The 15,127-nt window shown below is 51.4% G+C and overlaps 3 protein-coding genes across 3 annotated transcripts; 1 reads left to right on the forward strand and 2 right to left on the reverse strand.

The window, feature by feature from the left end:
- Positions 1 to 842: 842 nt before the first annotated feature.
- On the reverse strand, positions 843 to 2,503 carry T069G_02703 (major facilitator superfamily domain-containing protein; the record flags this gene model as incomplete). Its single annotated transcript, XM_056169913.1, has 4 exons — positions 843 to 1,271; positions 1,339 to 1,504; positions 1,569 to 2,276; positions 2,334 to 2,503. The coding sequence occupies 4 exons, from the start codon at positions 2,501 to 2,503 to the stop codon at positions 843 to 845; spliced, it is 1,473 nt and encodes a 490-aa protein (XP_056030805.1).
- A 3,434-nt stretch (positions 2,504 to 5,937) lies between these two features.
- T069G_02704 (phosphatidylinositol-4-phosphate 5-Kinase domain-containing protein) lies at positions 5,938 to 8,941 on the forward strand (the record flags this gene model as incomplete). Its single annotated transcript, XM_056169914.1, has 3 exons — positions 5,938 to 7,130; positions 7,240 to 8,203; positions 8,270 to 8,941. The coding sequence occupies 3 exons, from the start codon at positions 5,938 to 5,940 to the stop codon at positions 8,939 to 8,941; spliced, it is 2,829 nt and encodes a 942-aa protein (XP_056030806.1).
- Positions 8,942 to 10,418: 1,477 nt separating this feature from the next.
- On the reverse strand, positions 10,419 to 13,924 carry T069G_02705 (uncharacterized protein; the record flags this gene model as incomplete). The annotated part of the gene is made up of 5 exons (XM_056169915.1): positions 10,419 to 10,970; positions 11,054 to 13,092; positions 13,149 to 13,341; positions 13,404 to 13,642; positions 13,699 to 13,924. 5 exons carry the CDS (start codon positions 13,922 to 13,924, stop codon positions 10,419 to 10,421), a joined length of 3,249 nt encoding a protein of 1,082 aa, XP_056030807.1.
- Positions 13,925 to 15,127: the final 1,203 nt, after the last annotated feature.

Raw genomic sequence — 15,127 nt, forward strand, 5'->3', positions numbered from 1 at the left:
ACCCTGAAGCTGGCGAACGAGCTGCCGCTGCTGTTGTGACTGAGACTCTTAGCGACTGTTAGTAAAAGACACCCGGATGCCTCATAATGCGAATGATTTACTTGCCATCTACACTATGGATGAAAATAAGGCCTTCGGTGGACCCGGGGCACTTCTTGTTCAGCCGTGTGCATTGAGAGCAGTTCGGCAGCTTGTTGTCACACTAGGCCTCAGTTAGTTCTGACTTCTCTCCTCGGCTGTACGGACTTTGCTTGCTTTTATTTTTCTTCTTCTGCATGTCTGGCACGCATGAACTCTCTGAGAACCCAGTCTCATTTTGCCTTGGGTAGGAACTAGGCTTTCTCCTATTTCAAGGTAAAAGTATAGAATGTATATGTAGGTGAGAAGAGTCGCGATCCACAGCTAGACGCCTCAAGTTGAACGAAATCGGATGAGTAAGCAGCCTGGTTTAACGCCGCACGAACAATGACCCTCTGCTCGCCGCTCGTCTCCGGCATAAACACTGCTAAATTCTGTATACTCGAATTCAAACCCTTCTTCATTATTATGAGGCCCAGAAGGGGCCATTCAGCAAATAATAAGAATGATAATGATGATGGTACGTGTACTTTACACATTTCATGGCTTCCTCTGTGAGCACTCCGTACATGTATTCTATTGCCACCTAGGTTCACAATGGTGTTTCTGTCATCCATCACATATTCCTCAAATGAATTCTATTCCAGCCCAGACGTAGAATAAAATGAAAAATGAAGGGTTGAAAATCGCAGTTCGCGGAGACGGCTAGGTATCATTAAAAATTGACGGAGACCTAGAGATTGTCCCTTCCCTTCTTCCGTCTCTCAATGATTTAAATCGCTCCTGGCTCGAATCTTCTCCCCCTGGAAATACACCCAAAGGGGCAACGGGATGCCTATTGCGATGCTCAATCCGCCAAGGAAAGAATATGTTCCCCCCAGTCCCATCGCATCAATCATTTGTGGGGCGAATAGGGGGATGGCGAATGCAAGCAGCGAGCGAGCGAGCGAGGCAGCGGCCAGTGCAGCAGCCGAATATTTGAATGCGTCAATAAAGTACAGCTGCAGCGGCAGCAAGATGGACATCATGCCGAATCCAAAAATGGACGAACCAATGATGGGCAGCATCCAGTGTTGGTGTGTCTGTGCTGTCCAGCCGAACCAGAAGAGCCCGATGGGGACGGCAACGGAACCGAGAAGCATTCCCGGCATGCGAAACTCGGGCTTTGGGATACCACCATTCTTCTTGGTCAACTGATGACCGGAGCGTTCGTGTCAGTTCGTTTACAGGAGATGGCGTGAGGGAAGTTTCGGCACTTACATTGTGATAGACGGTATTTCCAACCCATCCGCCCAAAGCCGTGGCACATAGCTCTCCAAGTCCGCCTCCTATGTATGTCAGACCGGTTGGGCCAGGCTTAAATCCATAGGTCTCGCCAAATATTGTTGGGAAAGTCGTGAAAAACATGTTGAGGAAGCCGTAGACACTGTAGGTGGTTGTTGTCAGTGGACACTGTCGAGAAGTCTTGGAATAAAGATATATGTACTAACAGTGCTCCGTAGAAACTCATGATGAAGCAAATAGGGCTTCTTGTGAGAAGCACCAAAGGCCGTATAGCTGCTTCTCTAGCTGACCCCGTCAGGGGAGTAGAAGACTGTGTCCGCTTGTCGTCAGCCGACGTCTCTGCCTTTTTATTGAAGAGCCCTGTTAATCCTCCACTCTGCGAGCCACGTTTTGATTGGATGATTGCATGATCGGTCTCGGGAAGAAGAAAAACGCTAAGCACCAAGGCTACAGCACCAAGAGCAGCCGTGAGAACAAATCCGTACCGAACTCCAACTGTCTGTGTCAAATATCCTCCCATGATGGGGCCAGTCGGGGGTCCTATCAGTAATCCCAAGCCATAGATAGCACTGGCTGGGGCTCGCTCCTCCAAGATGTAAAGATCGGCTATGACAGCTCCCGCAATGGATATCGGTGTCGACGCTCCGATGCCAGCCAAGAACCGGAAAGCAATCAGTTGTCCAGTTGACTTGGCGAAGATACACCCAATACTAAAAGCGGTGAATATGACGCTCGATATGTTAATCACCCACCGCCGACCATACATCTCAGACAACGGGGCAAAGGCGAGGGGGCCAAGCGCCCAGGCCAGGAGATATATCGTCAGAGTCAATGCCAGAACGGTATCGGATTTGATGTTGTATTTTTCTGCCAACTCTGGCAAACCGGGTGCCATGATGGAACTCGCGAGAGGACTATAGAAAGTAAGAGAGAGAACATCCATGTACATTCATCCGATGGTGAAAACTTACGAGATGAATGCTTGAAAGGAGACCAAGCCAATTGTCTGGTACTTCTTCGATCGAGGCCAGTTCAAAGGATTGTCTTCTGATTCCAGCCATATTTGTTCAGTATCTTCAATCTCCGAGTTCAAGGCTGACGGAGCCGTGACAGCAGATTTCTCCATGTCTGTGGTCTCCATGATGGCAATTCGCTTCTGCTTCTGCTTCTCGAGGCAATTTCCCTAGGGATGCCATTGTTGAGAGCGTGTTTCTGGTATTTATAATCATCGTGAAAGCAGATAATGAAGGGTTTTGCAAGTTACGGTAAGAAAAATGTTGTCAAGTTCTCGGTACTCTAACTTTATACAGAAGAATGGGCCAAGGGGAAATGTTTCCAATGTGATGTGATATCAAGCAATGGCCAGAGGCATATGAATGGCAGCTCGGGAGACTAGCCTATTCGGGATAGTGCGATTCTTGATCGAAGACATTGAACCTCAAGCTGCAGAAATGGCACGAGTAACTGCTTCTTATTCTAAGCCAAGAGCTCCTTTAGTTGGCAACTCTTGTTGTGCGTGAATGAAAGAGAAACCCATACCAAGATTTCTAATGGGTAAAAGCCTTAATTTTGACTGCCTGTAACGTCTCATGGCTCATCGTGGCCTTGGAATATTAGATGATTGTAGTTTTTATAGGGTAGCTACCAAGTAGGCAGATTTTAACGGCTATCACGAAAGCTGAATCAAGCGGGTATACATGGAGAGAAAAGAATATCCAAGACGCTGCTGTTTAATGTGAGCAAGATTTGGACAAAAAAAAAAGCCAGTGAATATGGTTTGTGAGAGGGGAAGAAGAAGCATGGAAGCATCGGATGTACGAGCATAATCGTAGCATCACATGTTGGCTGTTGGTTGAAGCTCGATCTTACAGGCGATATCATGTGCACCACAGAGGTACATGTAGGTATTTCCACGGAGTGTCCGCATATAACAGCACGAACTCAATCACTTTTGGGCGCACAACTACTGTGTTACAGTACGATACATGTTAGATGGCGATAGTACTATCTCACTCGAAAATCCGTGAACACAAGAACCTTGTTCCGTGGGTTGTGAAAAGATCGACACGACCGATCATGACGTCGATGACGCCATGGTACTAAGACCAAAGTACCTCCACTGTTTGACTGTCTCTCGGTCAAGGAGCTGCTGACCTTGATGTTTGCTTGAAGAAAGTATGTATCTAGAATGATAACTGGAATCAAAGGCAAATTCACATGTAATACTGAGCGTGTACCGGTAAGCGTGCAGTAGACGTTTCACTGGCCGCCGACGTGAGAGCTCCTGCGCAGTAACCTGAGGCTGCCCCCTAGGAAGTTTTACTATAATATTATCCGTGTGTCGGCAGATGCATCCTTTTGAAGCAGGCGATGCGACATGGGGGCGACGGCGACAGGGCATCGATTACCTACAGCCTAAAGAAGAAGCTTCAATTCTTCTTGTCCGTGGTTCTCCTCTCTCTTCATCCTTCTGTGGCCTGTCCCGGGCTTTGCCTGTGCGCGTCCAACGTAGCAAGAATCGGGTTCCGGGATTCCATTACCTTTTCTAGAAGACAGGGAGACTTTTCTCCATCGGCAGCAGAAATGAGAACTGGAGACAGGATTCAGGGATGGGCGACAGCAATGTTTCTGAGCGAGAGGGGCTGAGTGCTTGTGCACGGCGCCAAGATATTACCAGTATTTATGCGCTGGCCCGGCAAGTTTCGGCCGGCATGGCTTAATATAATGGGAGAGGCAGTGCTGACAGGGCCACCTTTTTTCCTTATGGATTTTTATTTGGGTGGCAGGAATTGATTACGGAACATGGAAGCTCAAAGCAGAGTGGATGGGCGAATGCGATTTGATCCGTATTCGATTGATCCTTTAAACGTTAGGTTAGTGCCAAGCAGAGACGCTCAGGGGGGAACGAGTTTTAGGGAGTGTTCAATTTGATGTCAGTGTGCGGAGTTACCTGTTGGTGCGTGATAAATACAGCGCAAGGACGGGTACCACCATTTCGGCTGGAATGGAACATTAGCCCTGCCGCCAATCCGCAGAGCCGTGGAAGTTGTGCAGACGGCGCCATGATACGATCGTCCAGATACGGAGTAGCAGTTCTTAAGTCCATGTGAGGAACTCCGGAGCTCAGTCTTGAATTGTTCTTTTTCCTCTCACGACATGGGCAGATTGGACACCGTGATTCTTCTTAGTAAGCCGGTTTCACCCATGCGGAATACGATGGATGGATTTGTTTGCTCTCGTCTCCCCCCTGCTTGGTGCGGGCATGTTGGTGGAACGGTTTGAAGGCATTAGGCCAGAGCGCCAGAGCCTCCTGTAAATCATTTCTGCGAGTCACCATACGAGCAATACCGCCAAGTTGTCCGCTTCGGCATCCAAATGCGCACCTGTGCAGTATCTGCTCCATTATAATTGCATCTTACGCGTACGTACGAGTATGAAGACAGTACCTTAGCGGTACATGCACATGCAAGTCTGCCGTGGCACGCGCGCTGGGGGACCACGATGCGACAGAATCTTGGCCAGCGCACAGAAAGCACTGCCTCAGATCAGCAGCGCGAACTCAGCTGAACCAGGTCCAACGCTGGCTGACACCAAAAGACTGTCACTGTGTGTGTGCCCTTCCAATCGTCCATCCGGTAGCAGTAGCAGAGGTTCAGTACATTGTGATGCCATTGATTCCATCCATTTGATGATATCGATCCCGTGCATGTTGAGTCAACAACATTTGTGCTGCCGCGATGGGACTCTCACAGCGGCTGAGCGGCCGCCCACTGGAGCCTCTCCATCAAGCATCGGCAGGGCTCCAGCGTGCTATGCAGCAAGTCTCCAGGTTTTTCCAAGTTCCACGGATGTTCAAGCAACAAGTTCCCATCAACTGCACGCTGATCCATTTTTTCCCTCGCCCATTTCCGCTGCCAACCCCCTTGACCCATTAGCGCAGCCCGGAGGAAACGACAAACCCGCCACTGCCCAAGACCAGCCTCATTTCAATTTTCCACGTTGGACCCCGACAGCCCGCTGCCAGATTGTCCCTGGTAGGGCCAGAAGGGCAAGGAACAGTACAGTAAGCCTCCGAGCGCTGCGTTTTGCGTGTTCGTGTTCCAACGTTGCTCGTTCTCTTTCCATTTCCATCATCAAACTCCATCAAAAGCACACCAGGCATCATCGATACACGAAAACCGAGCAAACAAATAGCACAGCACTGTAATCCTGCATAGCGTCCCCCCGAAGAGCCCTAAACGTGCACTCAGCTCTCCCCTGGCTGGCCCTTCTAGGCGCCGTCCCTCGCTGCAGCCCCCGGGCTATTCGTCATCCAATCCCCCCCCCAGCGCTGCGCCAGTGGGTCGGCGCGCCAGTCTTTCCTCGCTGCTGCTGCTGCGTTAGTTCTGCTTGTCTCTGCCCAATCTCCTGCACCATCCAATCCGCGAGAATCAAGCCCGGTGCAACGACCTTCTTGGCCGCTGCCAGCAATCCCCCATCCCATCACCACTCACACTCGCCCATCGATCCAGGAAGCATCGCTCAATTGGTAGCATTTAGCACCCGCCTGCCGCTCGCGTCCGCCGTCGCAGCGAAATGCCCTCGTTCCTGACCCAAGACAACCCGACAGTCTTTTCCAACGGCTCCGTAATCAAGCTCAGCGACCACTTCGGTGCAAAGGACCAGGCGAATGAGGCTTCCATAACCGACGCCCGGTCCTACGCCGTCCATGAGCGCTTCGACGAGAGCTCGACACTGTCCACCCGCGACTCGGACGTTTCGGACTCGCCCGTGCCCTTGAGCGACCTCGACCGGTGGAGAGACGACGCCAGCGGCAACGAGACACGTCCTACCAGCATGAGCTCTCTCTCCAACGGCAAGAGTCTGCCTGGCGGTTACGGCGTCCAAGGCTTTGGGCAAGATCTGGACGTGCAAGACGTTGACCATGCCCTGTCCAATGGCACCGCCTTTTCTCTCCCTCATCGCTCCGTGCCACAGACCAGCAATGGGCTCGAATTCTCGCATGCAGCTGCAGATGCGGCCCGCAAGCCAGCGAGCAATCAGAATCACAGGGCATCGACAAGGAGCGTCCAGGACGATGTCTCTGCTACCTTCACCCGACCAACTCCGCCCCCCACAGACGCCGAGTCGCACAGCCCGCCTCAGCCTTGGACACCGTCTCTGACACCTGCATCGCCCATGGCGTCCGACCTCGCCCTGCCGCAAAACTACAACAGCAGCATCAACCCCCAGCGATTCTCATCTCCCGCAACCTACCAGCCCAGCGGCTCCAACTCGGCGCCCTCACTGTCCGCTCACTTGCAGCCCCCAGGCCCCGGCATGGGACCCAAGCAAAGACATACGCTTGAGGTGCCCAAACCACCATCGGGCAGAACCTCGAGAGAACTCGATACCGCCCAGGCCAGCGGACGCTTCTCCCCCACAGTCGCCAGCCCTACCGGCCGCGCCGCTTCCTTCAGCCTGGCCCGACGGACAACGAGATCCATGCAGTCCGATGCCCCCCGGGACGAGATTGCTCCCGACGAAGATGCCATGCGATGGGCCGAAGTATATCGACAGAAGCGGGCCAGCAAGCGGAGACGGAAGGAGGAAGAAGATGACGACCGCGTCTTGGTTGGCACCAAGGTTGACGAGAGCCATGCTAACTGGGTGACGGCCTACAACATGCTAACGGGCATCCGTGTTTCCGTTTCGAGGACAAACGCAAAGTTGGACCGCGAATTGACCGATGCAGACTTTAATGTTAAGCAAAAGTCTACATTTGATATGTACGTCAACGCAACCCTGATCCCCTTATTAACCTCTTCATGCTTTGCCTAGCGGACTGCTTTGTCTCGTGTGGCGCCATCAAATGCTAACATTATCGCGTCTCCTCAGCACCGGCAACGAACTCGTTCCCTCGGCCAAGTACGACTTCAAATTCAAAGACTATGCTCCTTGGGTCTTCCGTCATCTACGAAACGCCTTCCGTCTAGACCCGGCCGACTATCTCATGTCCTTGACTGGCAAATATATACTCTCGGAGCTGGGCTCCCCGGGCAAGAGCGGCAGCTTTTTTTACTTTTCTAGAGACTACAAGTACATCATCAAGACCATTCACCATGCTGAGCATAAATTTCTGCGCAAGATCCTCAGGGAATATTACGAGCACGTCACCAAGAACCCGAACACATTGCTGTCTCAGTTTTACGGCCTCCACCGAGTCAAGATGCCCTACGGAAAGAAGATTCATTTCGTCGTCATGAACAATTTGTTTCCCCCGCACCGAGATGTCCACACCACATTCGATCTCAAGGGATCGACTATTGGCCGAGATTATAGAGAGGAAGACTTGGACAAGAACCCTCGCGCGACCCTCAAGGACTTGAACTGGCTCCGACGAAAGCAGAACCTCGAACTGGGTATTCAGAAGAAGAAGCTGTTCCTTGAGCAGCTACAACGGGATGTGGCCCTCCTCAAGCGTCTCCATATCATGGACTATTCCTTGTTGGTTGGCATCCATGATCTTTCCCGTGGAAATGAGGAAAACCTGCGTGGAAAGACTTTGCAAGTGTTTAACCCTGGCGGCGAGAAAAGCACCGACGACGATCTCCAGGCTTCCCTTCTGCGAACACCGTCAAAGCTGGAAAATTATCGCAAGGCAAAGGAACTGCGGCAGATGGTCCAGAAAGAACGCCCAGTGCCCATGGGCGTGGCCAACGACCAGATGCCCGAGGAGGTGGGCGAGGATCGTCGTGGGCTTCTTTTCAACCAAGACGACGGTGGCTTCAGAGCAACCCACGAAGACAATGAACCGGCAGAAGAGATTTACTACCTGGGTGTCATTGATTGTCTGACTCACGTAAGTCGTAGGATGGCGCCGTGTCGCTACTCAGCTTTGTTGAAATCTTGGCTAACATCTAGATAGTACGGAATGATCAAAAAGATCGAACATTTCTGGAAAGGTCTCTCGAATGACAAGAGCAAAATATCCGCTTTGCCACCGGACCAATACGGAGATCGCTTCTACCACTTCATCCAAGGTATCACCATGTCCGCTGAGGAGGCGAAACGAGAACGCGCCCGCAGAGACCAAGAAATGCTTGCTCAGGCACAGAAGCAAGAAAGGTCGAGGCAGAGCACGATTCCCCCGATGCCGATGCACCAGCCCCCACCGCCTCCAGTCGGAATACACTCTAATGGGCGAACGCCTGAGGCTCAGATACCCGAGCGAACACTCAAGACTACCGCCATGCCCGGCGCCCGTGACTCACAACACGAGGCCGTTCTTCCCGTGGTAGAAGAAGCCGGAGAGAGCAGCCGAGACGATACGGAACGATGGGTTCAGGGTACCTCTTGGAACAACATGGCCGAGCCCAGCCGCGCCCCTCCGCCGACCCCTCCTCCTCACGACCAAACCTATCTCAAGCCCGACAGCTCTGATAGTGGCTACGGCGACAACAGCAACGGCACTGTGAGCAGGGACAACTCCCTCAAAGTGGCTCGACCGACGAGCCGAGGGAGTCTGAACAAGCATCTACCGCCGCTCCCCAAGAAGGAGAACTCGCAACAACCAGGTGGAATTAGAATGGTTCAGTAGACGGACTACAACCTGTTGGACCTCGACTCCGTCGCTGATGGATTGGAAATTGATTGGTATTACGACAAAGCACGGCATGGCGCATAAAATCAGCGATGTTCACTATAAACAAAGGGTCCAGACTTTAACCCATATTTTTTTTTCTCTGATGATTCCGCATGAAGGACAAGGAAACGGGTCGGGCGGAATTGCTGGGCTCTATGATTTTAAACACTGTTTTGCAACATAATCAGCACCTCGCGTTTTCTCTTTTTTCTCTTTTCATTGCTTTATTTTCTTTTCTCATCCCGTTTCTACCCTCCCCATCCCTGCTTGACGGCCATTGCGTTTTTCTTCTTCTCCCCATCTGATTGTTTCCTGTTGGCCAAGCTCTTTCCTGTCCTTTTGATTGGGTTCATATCTTTCTTCCTTTTGTCCTCTGAGGAAACGGCATCTTTTACTCTCCACGTGTCTTTTGTCTCAGTTTTCTTCTTTTCTTTTTGAGTCTTGTTTTTTCCTATGTGTGACATGGGAGCGGAGAGAAACAGCGGCGGAATGGGCGTGCAGATTGTTTGTTTGTTGTAGGTTGAAAGAGAAGAAAAAAAAGAGAAAGACAGAGAGAAGGGAAATTTGTGCCCCCCGTTGTTGGGGGCTGTGGTTGCAAAGTGTGCTAATATTGGCTTTTATTACAAGACGTGGATGATACCATTGACCGCATTCGACATACATACAGACAGTTGATATTTTTTTTTTAAGTAGATTCGGTTGTTTATTTACCTGCATCTCCATGCTCTCGAGAATTTGCTTTGTCTTTCTTTTTCTTGTGACTGTCCTATGCTCTATTGTATGTGGTGGTGTGAGATATGGGTAGGGAGGTGGTCGACTATCAATCTTTTTGGGAGAAACCATTTGAGCTGTTTACCTTGATAGAAGCACTTTTGGCCGAAGGTTTTCAACGCATAGCATGGGCGGATGGTTTAGTGGTATAATTTTCCCTTAGCATCGTGGAACCAACTGGTTGCGCAACCGCATGGGAAAGGTCCGGGGTTCGATTCCCCGTTCGTCCAGCGTTTATTTTTTTCCGACTTTTTTGTAATGTCTATTTGAACACAACCTTCCATCTTTTTGCTATCTATTTTCTTTTGTTGATACGGTGGTTGGTTCTTATTTATTACTTGTGGAGCGCCTGGAGTGGAGGGATAGATGTTTGTAGTTGACTGCTACCAAATTGGTATCAGCAAATATAAAAAAGTGCAAACTAAGATTTGAACACATCTAAAGATGCAAGAATTGAGGTCAGTAAAAGAGTCTCAATGTTTGAACTGTATACTCCGTATGAGACAGGATAAAATAGTTGGTTCTGATTAGCCCCTTGACAAGGAAATACTCATTAAATAACATCATATCGCACTTTATCCAAATTCTCAGTTTCTCTAACACTTCATAGGGTATTCACTCTTTTCTTTTCACTTTCACTCCTCCTACTCTCCGCATTCAATTAATTATCCCAAGTAACCTTCATCGACACAGGGAAGGGCGTAAGAGTACCCCAATCCTCACTCAGATACTCGCAGTGGCCGCCCTGTCTCGGGACCTTCTTCAGCTCGCCCTGAGGCCCGGCAACCCTCTTAAGGCCCTGCTTCCTGAAAATAGCACGGAAGAGCTCCACCAATGCAATCTGGCTGACCTCCTTGTCCAAAGCCCTGTGCGTGCCAGCGCCGAACTGGATGTACGATTCGAGAGGGCGGCGAGGGTCAACAGTTTCCGGGTTGGGGAACTGAGTTGCGTCACGGGCGCCGGAGACAAAGGACGCAAAGACCTTGTCACCTTGGTTGACGCTGATTTTGCGGCCGTCATCTTCAGTGATGATGTCGGGGCTGGTGGAAACCTGGTGCAGGCCAAAAGCACCGGCCATGCGGACGCCCTCCATGGCGAAGCCGAGGAGAAGAGCATCGCTTTCGGGGCTGGGCTCCTGCGAGGCGAGAATGTGGAGGTCGTCGACGTAGGCAGCGCCTTCGGAAGAAAGATACCAGTCGAGAGCTTGGGCAAACTTAATAGAAAGAAAGGAGTACTGTTAGCTTCTAATAATGAAGAGGGACTTTAATATGGGGAAAAAACATTGAGAATACGTACCAATCGACCTTGGGTTGGAACAATAGCAGCAGCCGTAGGCAAGATCAATCCCCAGGCAATATCGTGAGGGCTCATGCCGGACTTGGCCAGAGCCTTGACTGCATTGACACCAGCGGTGGAAAGGGGATCGTTGCTGGTGTTGCCGGTGAAGAGGCGAAGACCAAAGGATTTGGTGTACTTGATAGTCGTCTCGAGAGACTCCCCAAGGGCATCAGCGGCTTCCTTGGTTTTTTGCCTCAAGGAGAAGGACTTCACGGGATCAATGTCCAAGAAGATGGTGGTGAAGATGGCAGCCAGCGAGGCGTACAGCTCGTGCTCAGAGAAGACGCCCTTGGGATTCTCTTGAGTCTTGAGGGGGATGTTGAAGATCTGAGCGGCGTAGTGGGTGTGAGCAGTGTTGCCGAAATCGCGAACAATATCGATGTGCTTCTTGTTCATGATGGTGTACGACTTCTGGGCCAGCAGAGTCTCGGCCGTCTTTGCGTAAAAGGCCTTGACAGCACTTCTCCAATTATCCTTGTAAAGCACGGATTCGAGCGTCTTGCGGTCATTGGCCTGCATGTAGCGGCCGGCATGGCCGGAAAGAATCTCGAGGCCTTCCTGCCACTGGACGCGGTACTTGTCCTCGTTTGCAATGACCTGCTTGAAGCCGCCAAAGGTGGTGATGTCGACACGAGGAGCAGAGGCTCTCGGGCGCTCGAAGCTGAACCGGTGGACGCGGTTCAAGCTTGTTAGGATCTTGCGGTTTTCTTGAGGGATGACCATGGGGTAGTGGGCATAAACGGAGTCTTGCTTGAAGTGGTTGGGGAATGCTCGGATGAAGAGTTTGTGGAACACGCAGCCGTGATTGACTTTCAGGTCATACTCAACCTCCTTGTAACCCCAGTTTGTGAGGTACCGTGGGTTGTAATCCGTGGTGTAGTGTCTATCGCCACGAACAAGAGAGACCGCATCAGACAAGACGACACGGGAAATGGTGTAAGTGGGAGCGATGCCGACACCAGGAACCATGGGTGACTTGGCCTCCTCGGCGACGATGCCAGGATAGAGCTCGACAAAGTCGGGATGCTGGTACAAATTACGCAGAGCGTCCGCAACCTGGGGATCGGAGTTGATATCCTCAAACGTCTTGTAAGCCTTGAGACCAAAGTGCTTGCGGAACTCGTTCAAGCCGGTCAGGTGCCACTTTCGGCCACGAATGATGCCGAGCATCTCCACGGGCTTCATGATACGAGGCACGTTGCGAGCACCAAAAGAACCACCTGGCTGCTCAATGGCCGTGGCGATGCAGTTGACGAGATCGTCGTCATCGAAGCGTCCGTCAGGGCCACGCGTAAAGCCGCCAAAGACGCAGTCGGCGGGGTCCTTGGGCATGCCCATGGCAAACTTGCGGATGGCAATCATCAGCGTGCGCATATCCATAGTACCATAGTTCTCGCCCAAGAGGTCGTCGTAGAAGGCGTGGATCCACTCGTCGTCCATCTCAGAGATGCAAGAGTGCCAGCGGTAGCAGAGGTTGAATTCCGCAGAGACGCTGTTACCGACGCCTCGTTCAGAGCCCTTCGTGGTGCCGACATCGACGCCGGCCTCTTGTCGAGGATCCAGCGTCCACTCGGTATCAACTCTGTTCAGGTTGATAATGTTTCGCACATAATCGACTAGAGTGATGTTGATGTACAGACCAGAAGTCACCAGGCGAGCCGTCTGGAACAGCTCCTCGTCGTACTTCTTCCAAGCCGCAGTTGCGGCATCTCCTTGCAGAGTCGGAGAAGGCTTGGCGAATCTGTTGCCTTCGTTGATGGCAGCCATGTTTGCAGCAACGTAATTGTGAACGCGGTTGAACATGACAAGGATAATGCAGACACCCGGCGGCATGCCCAGGAGTCGCTTGTCGGCAAAGGTATCAGGCTTCAGCATGCCATCCTTGAATGTGCGAACCGAGTTCTGGGCATCCTGACTGTGGCCATAGAGGGGAGCTAGGTCGAGATATGATGACGAGTCGTTGATGTTGGGATCCCTTTCGTTGGTCCAGAACAGATCTGAAGTTCTAATTAGTTATGTTCTTCTCTGAACGTGATCGCACTGTAGCAATTACCGTGGATGATAATGGTAGCCCAGTACCACAGAATGCTTGAGACGTTGTTAGGGTTCTTGATGAATTTGTCTCTGGCCATGATGGACTCGAAAATGGCTTCTGGATCAGGCAAAGCTCCCAGGGGCACGACGCTGGGATGGACCGAGCGAGAATAAGGAGTACCAGCTGCACCGAGCTTGGGCATAATGGGGTTCTGGGCGGTCTTGATGAGTTTCTAATCGAAAATGCGTGTATTTGAATCGTAAAAAAACTCACATTGTTGGATCCATCAGCTTGACGAAAGCGGAATTGGTCTCCCATGTACAACAATGGGGGATGTTCAAGAGAGTACCACAGCTCGTCAATAAACATATTGGTGAGCTGCTCTTGTCTTTTAGAGCCACCAGGTAGCGCAGCAACCAATTGGATAGTCTTTTCCATTATCATTGTCTTGTCATCCGATTGAGTCTCGCCCTTGAGCTTGGCAGTGATAATTGCCTTGAGGGTCTTGAGATCTAACAGAAAGCGTCAGGATGCCAGGTTTCACTAGAATAGTGGCACGATTATTTACCTTGGAAGGTGATTGTGCTCAGATCCTGCATCAACGATGGCCTGTTCCTAACCACCTGGTAGGTGCCATCTCCGGTCTTGTTAGGGAGAGGTCGGCGAGAAGCACGATATAGCTGCATCAAGCTGCCATACTTGACAGGCTTGGTCTTCTTTGCCTTTGCAACAGGGCCGCTGGGGTATTCGACAGTGGCATGGTTGCCATTGGGGGCATTTCCGCTGGAACTCATGGTGGACAGAATGTTGCTACTGGCCGGGTATCATAAAAGAGAATTCAGGAGCAGCAGAAAATGTGCAATAGGAGGGGAGAAAAGGCAATGGACAAGCTCATGCAGCTGGGGGCGTCCCGGTGTCTTATCTACCATCCGGGCGACAAACCAATGCTCCTGCTGCCGCCGAGCTCTCCCCCCTTTCAGAAACATGCAAGACCACAGACAGCATTAGTCCATCAAGCGTTATGGATACGAACATCTCCAATTAGCCAGTCAGAAACACCCGGGACGTGTGAGGGTTCGGGCCGCGGGCTGCGGCTGAACCAAAAATCTTAGCGACGGCATGCTGAGATCGACCCTGGAAACTAAGCCATTACTACATTGTAGAACGAGAAAGACGAATGACGAGTGTTGCGGCAGCTGGGTAGCCCACATGGTGTGTGTTGCAGTGTGCTACCGGCACCTCTGCAAAAACCGTGTCTGCTTGCTCCAAGCTGTGATACCTCTAGCTCCATCCTAGGGGGATCAGAAAGGCTGATAGCAGTACTAGCACGGGATGTGTATTTCCCTATACGCCTCTAGCCGCCCTTATTGGAGGGCCTGTATGTCAGGGTAAGACATACGTGCGGAGAGGACCGGGGATCATGACGGGATAGATTCCATCCAGTCGTCATGGGGAGACGAAATTTGGTAAGAGAGAGCCCTTCCCCTCCTTGTTATTGGACTACACTCGCCCGCAGGAGGTGCCCGTGGTGAACGTCTGGGCTTTTGCAGCGTCGTACAACACATGTTGAACAGGGACAATCTTCCGACTGTCTCCCTTCTGCCTCCCTCTGTCTGTGTCTCCGTCTCTGTCTCTGTGGGTCTGACCTCTCAGCTCACGAAGCTTGATATTAGAAGTGATCCATATTGTTAAGATGGACGAGTTGTGGTGAATCGAACCTTGCTGGTCCCTGCCCCCTTCGACCCACCACATCTCGTTATGGACAACCAGATTGCGCCGTCGACTCTTTTGGAATCATGGGTGCGAGTGTTAGTCGGCCGTCACCTGAAAATGCCGATTCCCGCTAGAACTAGCGCTGCGGGTACAGCTCCGTACCCTTGGAGGATCGAGCTTCATGCGGTTAACATGCTCAGGCCAACGTCAGATCCCTGGAATCATCGCTATGGCAGCTTCATCAAAGTTGGATGCCGGATAGATGAAGAGAACAAAGGACGCCA

Source organism: Trichoderma breve, chromosome 2 (assembly GCF_028502605.1).
Source record: "Trichoderma breve strain T069 chromosome 2, whole genome shotgun sequence".
NCBI lineage: Eukaryota > Fungi > Ascomycota > Sordariomycetes > Hypocreales > Hypocreaceae > Trichoderma > Trichoderma breve.